The 14,467-nt window shown below is 42.9% G+C and overlaps 1 protein-coding gene across 1 annotated transcript in view; it reads left to right on the forward strand.

Moving 5' to 3' along the window:
- Positions 1 to 12,891, forward strand: part of Sse (extra spindle pole bodies like 1, separase) — a 100,958-nt gene extending 88,067 nt beyond the window's left edge. Inside the window, exons 24-28 of the mRNA XM_075693045.1 lie at positions 1,280 to 1,450; positions 3,513 to 3,733; positions 5,300 to 5,380; positions 8,880 to 9,047; positions 12,623 to 12,891. Of these exons, the coding sequence (XP_075549160.1) occupies positions 1,280 to 1,450; positions 3,513 to 3,733; positions 5,300 to 5,380; positions 8,880 to 9,047; positions 12,623 to 12,845 (864 nt within the window). The 3' untranslated portion in view covers positions 12,846 to 12,891. The remainder of the gene's footprint in view (positions 1 to 1,279; positions 1,451 to 3,512; positions 3,734 to 5,299; positions 5,381 to 8,879; positions 9,048 to 12,622) is intronic.
- Positions 12,892 to 14,467: the final 1,576 nt, after the last annotated feature.

Here is a 14,467-nt window from a genome sequence, read left to right on the forward strand (position 1 = left end):
AACTGATTTTAGTAACTCATGCCTACAAAAAGATTACAATTGGCAGTGGCCAAAATTACATGCATCCTGTAAACATAATTGTTAAAGGGGTCCTGAACCTCCCCTCAGGCTTGGGGAAATAACATAGCTCGCAGGTAGCATACACTGCTGTGAACATCTCAGCCAAGTTTTGCTGTTGCAAGCGGATCGCTAAGTCATCTTTTCCTGAAATGCTCTTTTCAACAGAAGGACCTGTCCTCTCTCTTCTGGACGCTTTATTTCGTCATCGAACACTTTATTTCGTCATTCCCTTAGACTGCTGCTATTGGCTGATAGCTGACATCAAACTGCGGTCAGCTACATAGCGTAGATACTGTAGCCGCTGCAGGGTGCCGCCAGAAGTCCACTGTCTAAGCGCACTGCGGCTCACTAAGGGCAACCGCATTTGGCTTACGTTTAGCGCGTCGTAGGCACCAAAGGTGGAAATCCTGCCATCTACGTTAACATTCAAAATGAAAGTTGAACTGCGCACCACGGTGACATTTAGACGGCAGAGTATTGCATGCACGCCCCACTGCGCCATAGCCTTCGCAGTGCAATTCACTGAAGAAGAAACGGGAGCACAGTAGAGGCCGTGTTTGATTGCCAATAACTCTGCTTCTGCTGAACACATTGAAGCATTTTTTGCAGCAAAGTATTTCTGAAATAGCCTATTTTCACTTCAAATGCCTTTCTCCACTTTGACAAAAAGTGGTTCAGGGCCGCTTTAAGACCTCAGTGTTTATGGTAGCCAAAGAAAATCCTGACAAGCCTTCCATAGCCTCTGAAGATGGCATTGTCCAAAGATCTTCAATGCATAGCTTCTGCAAATGAAGGTAGCATCGTGGTATATACTCACTGTCATAGCACAAAAGAAATAGTCTTAATACCACATGTACCATAAACTGTTCGGGCCTGTAAGCAATAGTCATCTGTAAAATTTGCTTTTGGCTGGCAGATTTTGCCTTTGAGTACACATTTAAAGACACTATGTAAGCCATGCTTAAATTATCTGTGCTCCCCTCCTTTTCTTTCTTCAGCCATTTCATGTTGGCAGAAGCAGCTATAATTTCAGTGCTGATTTGATTAGTTTGGATTTGCCATTAGTCTCATTTGGATTAAGCGGTTTTATTTCAAATGCACTGAAAATATGTATACCATATTGGCCGAAATTCGGAACTTGGTTTCACTAAACTAAGGTAACAAGCTACTAGTTTATGCTGTCGCTATGTCACTGTTTACAAATTCCAATTTTGCACAGGCTGTCATTGACTCAGCCGCAGACCTGACCGAATACCAGCTGTCCGTCGCAGTGTGCCAGCTGTTTGGCATCCGCAGCTCACATGCTGCCCACAACATCATCTGCAACCTCATCAAGTCCAAAGCGAGCCCAGACACTTCTCGGCACCCAGTTATACTCATCTTGGACAAGGCAAGGTTTATCATTGTCAACTAAATGCTGCTTTCTTACTGGTGGCTGAAGTTGGTTCAGCTAATGTAGTATCCGATTGAAGCTCACTATAACAATGCGAAGTCAGACTACTGTCATTAAATCTAATGCTTGTAAGCATACATTCTGATATCGATGAAAACAGTTTGCATTTGGGCCTGTGCAAAGTAAAATCAAGCATGATGCTTTTGATAGAGAAATTCTGACAGCACATAAACTGCTTGCCATAGCGATACATGGCTCCTGAGCAATGCTGAATCACACACCCTTTGCGGGGTTAATATGCAACCATGTAGTCACTGATGATAAAGGACCTGTAATGACTTTGTGCAATTGTTCCTGTACATTTTTTTCTACAAAATATTCTTTCACTCAGACACTTATCTGTTAGGGCACAGACGTGTTTGTATTTGTGTTGCGCCCTCTAAACTTCACGTTGTGTATTCCTGTACACGTAAACCTGGTCTGACATGGCATGTTATTGTTGTTGGATGTGAATTTCTGTCTTTGTTTCATGCAAGAGGCCCTATACATAATTTGCAAGTGCGCTTGTCTGCACTGTACATTTGCCCAACTGTATAACAGTGGCACCCGCCATCGTTCAAATGAAGACTACCGTATTTACACGATAGTAAGTCAACTCGAATGTAAGTCGACCCCCCCATATCGCGTGACAGGGGAAAAAAATAAAGAACATACTTGAGGGCGCATTCGATAACGAAAATTTATTAGTACTGACATGGTCACTGGACTACTCATCTTCACTAGTGCTGCCATCATCATCGTTGCTACGGTCCCACAGCGCATCATCGTCCCGCGAAATTTCACATTTGGCAAACGACAGCACCACGACATCTTGTGGAACAGCAGCCCACGCCGAATGCACCCAACCACACGCAGCCGTCAGGGAGGCTCTTTTTACAGGTCCAGTTGGCATAAGTTCACAGTCTTCTGTCACCAGCCACTCGTGCTCGTGGCGGAGCAGGTGCTTAAAAGGCGAAGATCTGAGCTTGTTTCATGACCATGTCGCACTTCACTGGCAGGGACCGATCGCGCATTTCAGCGACATACGCCACAAGCTTAACCTACAGCTCCGGAAACGTCCAGACTTCGGCACGTGGGAAATTCCTCGCTTGCCATCACAGGTGAAAATTTCGCTTCGCTGCAGTCGCCACTCTCGCACCACCCGTTCAGAAACATCGAACTTGCGGCCTGCTGCGCAGTGATTTGTTTCTTCGGCGTAAAGGATGGCAGCCCCCTTGAACACTGCTGTGAACGAGTGCCGAATGATTAGTGGGCCTGGAGCACTCATGATGACTGAGGAAGCATAGAAGTAGCAAGTAGCCGGCAGTCAAGTGGAACGCATCAAACCAATGTCTTTCGTCAAACTATAGAGAAAGCTAAACGCAACAGGCAAAGAGAAACCTGCGACCGGTGTCTGCAAGCGCCGCCGTTCTGAGGGTGCCGCCGCGAATGGAACAGCGACGCTTCCATCAACTATCGACACCCCCTCATGAGTGTTGTGTGCACTGTAAAACTCAAAAATGTTGAAAAACCCTTCCGAAAAGTGAACAAACACGCGGGATAGCGACAAGCTATGGGTAGGGCCATAGAGCAAACATAAAATTGTAACTTCGTTGTAGCTCCCGTTGGTCTCGCTTTTCTGGCGGTGCCGTGTTTTGGTTTCAATTGTAAGTCGACCCCCCCCCCCCCCCTTCAGATTTTCAAATTTTAAAAAAGTGGTCGACTTACAATCGTGTAAATACGGTGAGTGCTAGTTGCTTATGCTGTGGCTAGTCTCTTACGCATATTTTCATCATGCCTACATTTTCCATTTCATGGTGCAAGCAAACTGCACTTGTTCATGCTGTTTGCAAAAATGGCTATGCCACTATTACTTGGGCGAGCTGCCTCGCCGGAAAGCTAACTTTACAATTATAAAGAGGGTCTAGCGTGCATATGTTAGCTTTTTGGTGCACATGTGGATGCGGTGTCCGATTGTGTTTATATGGACTGCCACTCGAACGCTTTGGTTGAATTGCAGGCTGTGCAAGCACTGCCCTGGGAGAGTACTCCAATCCTGCTCAAGAACTCTGTGAGCAGGGTGCCGTCCTTAAACTACTTACGCGCCCAGCTCCTGCAATACCACCATATGGCTGAGAACGTTTACATGCAGCACGTGGACACCAGCAAGACCTACTTCATTCTGAACCCCACGAATGACATACCGAGGACGCAGGCCCAGTTCGAGAGCATCTTTACTGGGCAAGTACTAGTTAAAGTACCCTTAAAGAAGACATGTGCAATCATTGCATTATATTGTTACTAACACATAAGGCGGAAACTTGGAGGTTAACAAAGAAGCTTGAGATGTTAAGAACTGTGCAACAAGCTATAGAATGAAAAATGTTAGGTATGACATTAAGATACAGGAAGATGGCAGTATGGACTAGACCAAATGGGAGTAGATGATATTCTAGGAGACATTAAGAATAAATAGAGATGGGCTGGCCATGTGATGCTCAGGGCACATAATTATTGGTCTATCAGTGTTATAAAGAATTCGTTCCAAGCAAAAGAAAGCACAGTCAAGAATGGCAGACAATTAGGTGGTGTGATGGAATGAATGAAATTTGAAAATTTGCAGGCATAAGGTGGGGTCAGTTGGAAAGAGATGGGTGATTGGAGATTGATGGGAGACGCATTCATCCAACACTAGACATAAGCAAGCTAATGATGGCGAGTTTGTATTGAGGCAGTGAAATTCCAGCTCAAGCTCTTGGTTACTTTCTCTGCAATGAATACAAACTGGACTACACATTACTAGTATTTAATAAAGTGACATTTTACATAGGCACATTCTGCCCTCTCTTGAATTTGATTGTTATTGCTGAGCACACACCCTCCTTCATTTGAGAAGAAATGCAAATGCCTCTTCCTTCATCAGTTGATACATTTTCATTAGGCACATGGTACTTCTAGATTAGACACTCACCATACCTCTAGCTCCTCACACACTGTCCTCCAAAGTCTTACTTTTTAATTACTAAATGGATTTAATTTAATTTCTGTTTGGGTTTTCTCATGGGAAGCCTCTTCTCATTCATTTTACAATTGGTGCTAAGTCTGGTGCAACTATAGCTGGTATGTGTACTGCCTTGCTATTTGTGTTATTCTTACACTTCACAGGGAAATAAAAACAATCAGACTAAGTATTCTATTAGTGACAGACTAGAGAGAGTCATACCATTGCCACTCGCTTTATTACGAGCTTTATTCCGTGAAGTGAGCATGCAGCTTTAGCTACATATTTGTTTGTCACAGTTGGCAAGGTCCTGTGGGACCTCCAAGCCACTGGGTAGTTTTGGAGCCAGCTGTTGCTTTGCCTGAAGTGTCTGGCATGAAAGTCAACAGATTTATGTAAAATGAAATTTTAAAAAGCCAGGATTGTCTTTTACTTATTATCAAATACCTTTTTTTATTTTTGCATGAATGAATATTTGAACTCAAACGAACAGTCTGCTTTGACAAAGCAGTTTTTATAACGAAACGGTTTGGTCTCTTAGCAGTGTAGAGATGCATTCATGCCATTTAAAATAAGACAAAAATTTGAATAAACTCAAAATTCAGATAGATTTTCTTTTTAATTTGAGGATCAGCAGAAAGACAGTAAAAAAAATTATTCCCCCCCCCCCTTTTTTTTTACACCAGATTAACGGGGTTCATGAAAGCTGCAATATAGGTAACCGTTGCATTTTTAGTGCTTTATTTTTGTTGTGATGAACCTAGTTCTCATAATGCCTTATTTTTTCTGTTTTGGTTTTTTTTTAGCTTGGGCTGGCAGGGAGTGACAGGCAAGCCTCCTAATAAGGAAGAATTTCAAGCAGCCATCATTGGCAAGGATCTCATTGTGTAAGCAAGTTTTTTTCTCTCTCTCTCTCTCTCTATTCTTTCTTGCACTGCTTAGCCTTTAACATAAAAATTCTCATTGCAATTGCTTCTTTTGAATGCTGCTAATGCAACCAGTTATCTTGAATAACAATGCAGAATCATTCTGTAAGCACACCTAGTGGACTGCCCATTTCGGCCAATGCTGATTGACTGGACCCCTTCCTGTCTCTTCTTCACTTGTACAGCTCCAACCAAACAGCGGCGAGTGAAATGGCAGTCTGCTAGGTGAACTCTCATCCAGTACCCCCTCCACCCCACTCCCCCACCACACACACATTTGTGTGCAATAATATAACAGTGTTTTAAACCCCTTTTTGTTGAGAAGTTTGCTCGAGAGGAATGAAGTGGAAGTTTCAGCGGTATCCTGCACATTGCGTCAGCAAAAGTGCACGAATACAAAGCTTGTCGGAAATGCAAATTGGTTTTCATTTATGCACTGTACTCCATTAATGCTGCAACATGTAGAACGGTAGAGGGAAAGTATGTGCAATACAGTTGACTTCCGTTAATTCATTCCTGGCGGGACCAACAAATTGATTGAACCGTCGGGCAGGTTGAATTAAACAAGATGAAAAAAAGTGAGAATACACCGCTGAATCATTTGGCAGTATTTGCCCTATTCTAACACACTATTTAATCAAACGTGCGCCCTCTTTCTGTGTCCAAAGTAGAAAACTAACGTAGGAATGACATTAAAGCTTCCAAATGATGTAGAAATCTAACACGCACCAGATCTTTTAGTAAAAAAAATTGCCCAGAGGCAGCCTGTTTCATAAAGTCAGCTCCATCGTAATACATTCGTGTTATGCGATGGAGCATATGACCATTCCAAAGGCGGTTTTAGTTTCATTTCACCAGTACCCGAGGGATCGCCGTGAAAAGTGTCTGTATACAGTCAAACCCCATGATAATGAAAGCCCAAGACAACGAAATTCATGCCCCAACGAGATATTTTCCAGTAATCTCCGGTGAATGGCCACAGGATTAAATGCTTGAGAACGAAACGTTGCTAAACTGAAATCCCGCATCCACGAAACCTGCCGGAACATTAGACCCCATATTATCTACCCATATATTGCTAACAGAGTACTATAAGTGCTCCTGCACAATTTAAGATAGCAAATGTATTTGATGCCATCACAATGTGCTTGCGAGACTGCCACTATTGTTGTTTACGAAAAATTCACCAGCGTTTATGATACTCCCTAACACAAAATTTGAGCACAGCTGTATAAGTGTTTTCATTTCGCGATATATTGGCCGGCACAGATAACCTGTCTTGTGCGGCACATTGCAAATGGAGCGAAGTATGGCAGACTGCCTCGCTAATCGAGAGATCGCGAGCGGCAGCGCATGGGTGACGAGCGGACGCAATTCATAACAGCCGCCACACACAGACCTCCACTCATGCAGCGCTTTGTTCCCATATAATATCTGTGGTATCATCAGTGAACAGACGACGCGCGCTGCTCGTCGGCGCTATCTCGTAGCCATCATTGCTGCAAAGCCAGTCTTGCACAGTAGTGTGCTTTTCTTCTCACACTTTCACCATACTCTCCTCTTCCTCTTTCCGCCCCATGGTTCCGCTGCACCCTCCTCCTCCCCTTTCCTCCTCGTGCTCTCTTAGCTATCGCCGTCTGTCATCTGTGTGCCGCATTTGCTCTTTCATCCTTTGCTGTGCTTGTTCTCTCGATTACGAGGACACCGAGGGACAACACCTGTGCTCTCCACAGGAACGGGCAGTGCAAGAGCTGTGCTATAAAACAGCGATGCACTGGAAGCAATTGCGCGTGCCGGAAACATAGCATGCTTGCCATCTGGTTTGTTGATTGGCCACTTCAAATGGCATGGCCACATCCATCTCCTGACATGTGATGAGAGTTCTTCCATACTTAGTGCAGTGCATGATATGCAGCAAAAACAACCAACTCAACATCACACAGACATCTACGTGAACTTGTGTAGGGCACTTGAGATGGCGGCTGCAGCAGGGGTTGCCATGCCTCCAGCTGTGATAAGTAATTGTTTGGGAATCTGCATTCCCTGCTTCAAAAATGCTGGTTTTGCTACCGCTCAACAGGCGCATCACGTGCCAGTCAGTTCACGTGCTGGACATTCTCGGTCAATTGCTTTCAGGCATACAAGATACAATCACTTTTGCCTTTGGCACTGGGCTCATTGGTATCTACAGGCAACAGCATGCACCGAAGTAACGCCGTTACATGTGTGGAACACTGTCGATCCTCGTCAAACGCCGAGGTATGCGAAATCTTGCAAAAGTGATCGTGTCTATGAAAGTGATCGCCAAGAATTTCGCTCCATGGTAGTGCTGCCATCAATGACGCATGGGCGCACTTTGTGCTGTCAGCAATGCAGTTCTATTGCTTCGAGCAAGGCTTGTCAAAGTTGGCTAACAGAATTTTGACAATGTTTAGTTTTGCAATACATGCCCTATCTGTGCTGTCATTTTGCAACGAAATTCTCACGAAAGCAAATTTTTTTGCTTTACTCACCGATTTTGTTACTACGTGGTTTAACTATATCTTTCGCGACACTTGGTTACTGAATCTGTCAAGTCATCAGAGAAATGTTCTGTATTCCATTGTTCTCTGCTTTGAATGTCTGAAATGCTATTGCTAATCACATAGTATGATGTGCTACTGTATGATTAGCTGTGACATGAGAGCAAAGGTAAGTTAAAGCTGAAATTTGGATTCCTGCATCCACAAAGTCCCTTATTACATCGGCATATAAGTTTGAAATAGTACGATGCAAGGTGCTTTCTCAAACCGGTGAATTTTTAAATGTGGACGCCGAGGTCAGAATTCAATCCTGCGATTTCGTGCTTAGCGGCCCAACACCGTAGCCACTAAGCAACCACGGTGAGTTGCTGTGGAAAATCTCTGTTCGAATAAAAGTGTGTGTTATTTGTTATAGAATGTCCATATCTTGCAAAACATCTATAAACACGTCTTTGCATCCACCCTCGCCTGCTGTTCTTACTTCCATATGCTAAAAAAGAAGATTAGGATATTGTTCCAGTGCTTCCAAAGGTTTAGGGAAAAACCTGAGTTTTCTTTTTCATAAGTTTTTTTCATGGCTTTAAAATCGCTACTTCCTTATACACCATTATGTCCTTATACATTGACTCTATGGGGTATGCAGCAGTGCTGCGAAGGTGTCCGAATAATAAGGCATGTTCTAAAAAAATTGGGCATCCGAAAAATTGGTCATTGACTGTGAATTACTGTTGCAGTTATGTTCACACAAGAATCTATGTAGATATTTACTATTCCTCCAAGTGTAGTGTACATGTCTGGGGCACCTCAGGTGATCACCTGGTATTCTGAACCTTCTCTGCATTACAGAGCTTTATTTCTCTGCCTGTTAATACTTACTGTTTGCCTTTCGCTGTGGTTATGCTAACATTTCACTGCCTATGCCACTGCCTCCATTGCAGCTACTGTGGCCATGGCTCAGGGCGCGAGTACCTCGTGAATGACATCATAGAGCAGATGCACTGTCATGCCTGCCCCATCTTGATGGGCTGCGGCAGTGGTCGTCTCAAGGTGTTTGGACCACAGATCGAGCCCTTCGGAGTGGTCCTCCAGTACTGGATAGGAGGCAGGTTAGTAAAAGCTTGCACAAAAGGAGTTACGTTTTTGCTCGAACTTGGTATTTCAGCGTACAGCGAAACACTCTTCGAGCATGGTAAAATAAACGTGTTTGGTTGCCAGATGATGCTTTCGTGAACGCACATGCCGAATGTTATTTCTTTACATCCAGCACAAAGTCTACCGTTTCATTCAAAAACCTGCCTGCTCTTTCCTTTAACTACTTGATATCCCCTCCATATTTTGTGCTTGTCGTTATATACTGATAATCATTATGGTTATTAACTATGCAGATTATTTTGGCACAACTAAGACATTGTGTCTTTGTTTGTGGACGATACCACACTTGCCACGGTACCTCAGTGGCTATGTCATAGTGCTGCTGAGCTCAAAGTCTCAGTTTTCATCCCAGCCACAGCAGCCACATCTAAATGGGGGAGAAATACAAAAGCGCTTGTGTACTTAAATTTTGGTGCATGTTAAAGAACCCTGGGTGGTGAAAATGAATCTGGAGTCCCCACCATGGCACGCCCCATAATCAGATCATATTTTTCGCACATAGAACAACGGAACTTGAAATAAAATCAAATTTTTATCATTGCACCAATGCCCTTAGTATGGGGCAAGATTCTTCGGTAAGATACATCATACTTACCGTATTTACTCGAATCTAGGCCGACCCCGATTCTAAGCCGACCCCCTAATGTCCGAAGGCAAAAAAAAAAAATTACCTCAAATGTAGGCCGAACGAAAAAAGTGAGGACAGCGTTCACAAAATGCAAACAGTATTTATTGAATCTGAACGTGCAGGGCTCATTCAACGTCGTCGTCACTGCTCCACTGTCTCCACTTCGTGGTGACGGCCTTTCTTTGGTCCGCTAAATGCCATCCTCATTGCAGCGCACGCAAAAAGCTGCTGTCATTGTCCCCTCCAACGGCGGACGTTTTTCTCAGCGACGCCGAAGTCCCACCCAGCTTGAAGGTTCGACGATGCCTCTGCGGCTATCATAACTTTTCGCTTGAAAGCGGCACTGTAGTGGCATCTCCTGCTTGGTGCCATCGCGATAACACCACGCCGCACACCAATACGGCCAACATGACACAGGTCAAAATGGCGACCTCGGTTGTGTACGGTTGGCTACTGCCACGGCTAGTAGCGGCTGTGATACTGACTTTTCTAGCTGGCGCTAGCTATGCACCGTATTTAGCAGTTTGAAAGGAAAACTGGTGCGTTTCTTTAAAATCCTCGAATCTAAGCCGACCGTAGACTTTGGAATATGATTATTTGAAAAAAATCTATCGGCCAAGATTCGAATAAATACGGTACTAGTGTAACGGACTGATCTCGGAGCTCAAGGAATTACAAAGGCTCAGCACAACAGTGGGTGAAGCAGCATGTGCCACTGTGCGTGTGTGTGCAGCATCAAGCACAGTAGGTATGGTAAAAAGTGGCAAGAGACCGTAGAGGTGTTGCAGGTGTGACATTTGAGCGCCGGTTGCTCCACTCGCACGAGGCACATCAAGGTAAACGTTCACGAGATGACGCCTGTGCCACGGACAGGCTGGTTTTGTCTGCGCATTTCTGGTAGAAACAGCCAAGGCTTAGCCTGTCAATGGTACTTTTCGTTTTCTAGCTATGCCATGAACAAGGTGGTTTCACCGTGCTGCTTTGTTGTGCTTCTGGTATATGGCAGCAGAAGTAGGAGTGAGTTTATTCTGGTGTAGGTAGTAAAACATGTTGGCAAGTAGTTTCAGAAATAGTTTGGCCATTTTTGGTTAGGATTTGGGATAATAGTGTGGCACAGAAGGAGTTAATTACACATTCACAATTTTCACAAAAGGTTTTACAGGCTTCTTTATGAACAGCACAGCAGCCGATATGGAGAGAGTATACCATTCGGCGAAGCAATAATGGTGCCAATGAACGTCACATATTGTTCAAACGTTGTATACAATTTTTAAGTAATTTAAGGTCTCTTACTTTAGGGAATATGCTGCAATGAGATACTTGAAGCCAGTCACTGCTCAAGGCATGTCCATGCAGCAGCAATCCTGACAACTAGTTTCAAAATATTCATGTCCAAAACCTGCCATGAAATGCACCAGCTTTTACTTAAAAAAAACTTATCCACTGTGAGGGAAAAATTTCTAAGTTGAACACCACAGCAGTTTACCACAACTTTGTGAATATCTTTGTAAAGATGCTGTATGCATTGAGTGGCTTCACTACTCGTTCCGTAATGTGTATCCTTTAGTAATTAGCCAGAAGGTTTGTGTGTGTTAAATCAACCAGAGCTTTATGCACAATTTCTGATGTCTGTGTAGAACAAATACTAAAGTGAATAAAATGAGAGCCTATATGTCAAGGCAACAAACCTTTCTTTTAACAATGTAGTTTGTCCCTACTTATCCGACAGTTTTCTGCGCAATATAAATTACAAACATTGTACAACCACACGGAGATGTTTCTTTATTGTCGCCATCACTTATATATAGTGCACCTGCTTCAGTGGTTTAGTGACTGAAATTCTGCTTCTGGACATGATTGAGGTCACAGATTTGTTTCCCAGCCACAGCAGCCACAATTCTCTATTTACCTGTTATGTGCAAAGCCACTAGGTGATAGAAAAAGTCATGAGCTAAACTTATCTCTCTTTTATGCTTGCACTAACATATTTAAATAGTTTTTCTCTAGGAATATTCAATACTGGAACAAAATCTGCCTGGTGCTACCCAATATTTATCCCTGAAGGAATCCAGCTCCATTGAATGGCTCCCCCTAACCTGCTTCTATGTGTATGAGTTGTAAATGAATTTCTTGCGTTGTTCTTGTTTCTTGTAATTTTGTGTGTGTGCGCTTTTGTTTTCGCACTCCTGTGAAACCAGCCCGATTGTGGGCTGCAGTATCTGGAAATAACTATATTTGACGGGGACGAAATGCAGAACACCCATGTGCTTAGATTTAGGTACACATTAAAGAGCCCCACGTGGTTGAAATTGCCCAGCCCGGAGCTGTTCACTACAGTGCCTCACGTAGTGCTAGTGCTTATTATTTTCTACATTAACCCTGTAGTAGTGCCCAAACACAGTTCCACATCAAGAAATATTGGCGCACCTTGTTTTACCTTTATTTCTGGCATACATTTGTACATACAAGAAACAATGAAATGTATCAATTGATTGGATTGCTGAAAAATCTGCAACTGAAAACATATAGCCAGTATAGTAGCATTGCAAATACGTACAGCTGCAAGCAGACGCAGATGAAGCAAGGAATGAGACAACGCAGCAACGGGTATACGTCCAGTGTCACAACACCAATTGATTGAAAAAAATGTGCTAGCTTATATAGTGGCGTTTCTATATGGTGCAGACAGTGAAGTTTCCCCATGCTTAAATCAGAATTTTGAAATATCGAAACAGCGTAGCATATGTAAGTTGGGAATTGCAGCTAGGCTAAGCCCCATCAATTAGTCAATCTTCTAATGGTGCACGGACGGTGCCCTGCATAATGATCGCTAAAGAGGACAGATGCCTTTCACACTGCCATCTTCGCTGACTGACACACCTTTTGTCGCTGACCTTCCAGCCCCTCCGTGGTGGCCAACCTCTGGGATGTCACTGACAAAGACATAGACAGATTCACCGAGACTTTTCTCAGGCACTGGGTTCCCAAGATGGGCTCCGACACCCACATCTCGGACATCACCACAGCCGTCCAGCTCAGCAGGAAGAGCTGCAAGTTGCAGTACCTTGTTGGCGCTGCTCCTGTTGTGTATGGACTGCCTGTACAGAGCAAGAACGTTCAGTGATACCTGTGTGCATCTTCCTTTGAAAAAAGCTTGTTGTGTGTGTGTGTACAGGTGTAGAAGAATGCATGTTCTTTCTGTAAATACCACAGTTCCTTAAACTGTTAAGGACCCAGGAAGTACCACGACAGTGGGAATTCTGTTTATCATTGCTCTATCAACCTCTTGCTCTTCTGAGAGTCGGCACAATGGATGCAATGCCTCAGCTAGCATACAATCCAGTTGATAGCCATTTCCATACTTTTCCCCCCATGAAAGGAGTGGAAAAACGTGTTCACAAATAAAATCATACAGATCCTACACACTGCGAGTGTAATGGTATTACTTTGCTGGATGTCAACTATCAAGTGAACGACACTAGCCCAATGTTTATGCGTTTATTTTTAGGTGTGAAGATGAAGGATTTGTGAAATATCGAAAGTCTGCTTCATACAAATGTCACTGTTCTTGCACCTGGAATGCAGCCAACAATGCTATGGCCTCGAGACCATCATGGCTAACACAGTTATGTATGCAGGAAAGCTCACTTGTGGTATTTCACATAGTGCATATTGTATTTGAGTGAACATTTCTGTCTAATAATCTTGCATTCAAAACCATTTTTTTTAAGGGGGGGAGGTGATATTCTAGGTATGGTTTTTAGACTAGCCAAACTTTTACATTTTACATGCAGTTCAGAAATTGTTTAAAATTTCAGAAAATGTTCAGAATGTTCCACAGGTGATACATTTTTCTTGGCTTCATTTATTTACGTTGTAATTGTAATTTTTGCACATCCCTAGAGCTGAAGCACTTCCTCTTTTTTTTTTTTTTCAATAACTTGAAAGCTTTGGTTCTTCCTTTTGTTATAGAGAACACATATTTACATAATGTGTGTATTGAATGCTCTGCCATTTCTAATATGCTAAATTTGCCACAGGACAGTAAGTTTCATTGGTCAAAATAGATTATTCCAAGCTGCACAAGCTCCAAAGAATAGAAAAACCTGCTGTCATGTTTATTCAGTTATCATAGCATCTGGTTCTCTCGCTTCCGAATTGTACATGAAATGTGTGCCACTATCAAGCATCCATTCACAACAAGCAGCCATTGAACAAAAAGTACCAAGCCTGGTTACTTTAAATTTTTAGCTCTGGCAAGTTTTATTGTACTTACGTGCATATAAAAACATGGAAGTTCATTTTTAAACTGGTGTTGTGTTCCTTTTTAAAGTTAGTGTTAATATCGAAATACATACACATTGAACACTGCGAACTACACTTGGAAACAGAGTGCGCATAAATTTTTGTGTGCAGCTTCAAGATGCATTCTAGCATGAACAAAGGCACAAAAGCTCCATTACTTGAGGCCATGTAACTCCATATGAGAAGGCAGTATAGCTTGCAACTTAGCAGTCAAGCTGCATGCAAAGGGAGCATTTTAAGTGCCTTTGCTCAACAGCAGATAGTTAAACCTTGATATAACAAACGCGTATAATTATGTAATTAAGTAAATCTAGAATTTTTTTTTCATTAATGTTGGCATGTCTGCTCGTACCGAATATTTGTTACACTGAAGGTATTTGTGTTGGAAACAGCTTCATCATTACAAGTTTCAACTACAAATTGAGATGTTAGCAGGATGTA

This window comes from Dermacentor variabilis, chromosome 5, assembly GCF_050947875.1.
Source record: "Dermacentor variabilis isolate Ectoservices chromosome 5, ASM5094787v1, whole genome shotgun sequence".
Taxonomy (NCBI): domain Eukaryota; kingdom Metazoa; phylum Arthropoda; class Arachnida; order Ixodida; family Ixodidae; genus Dermacentor; species Dermacentor variabilis.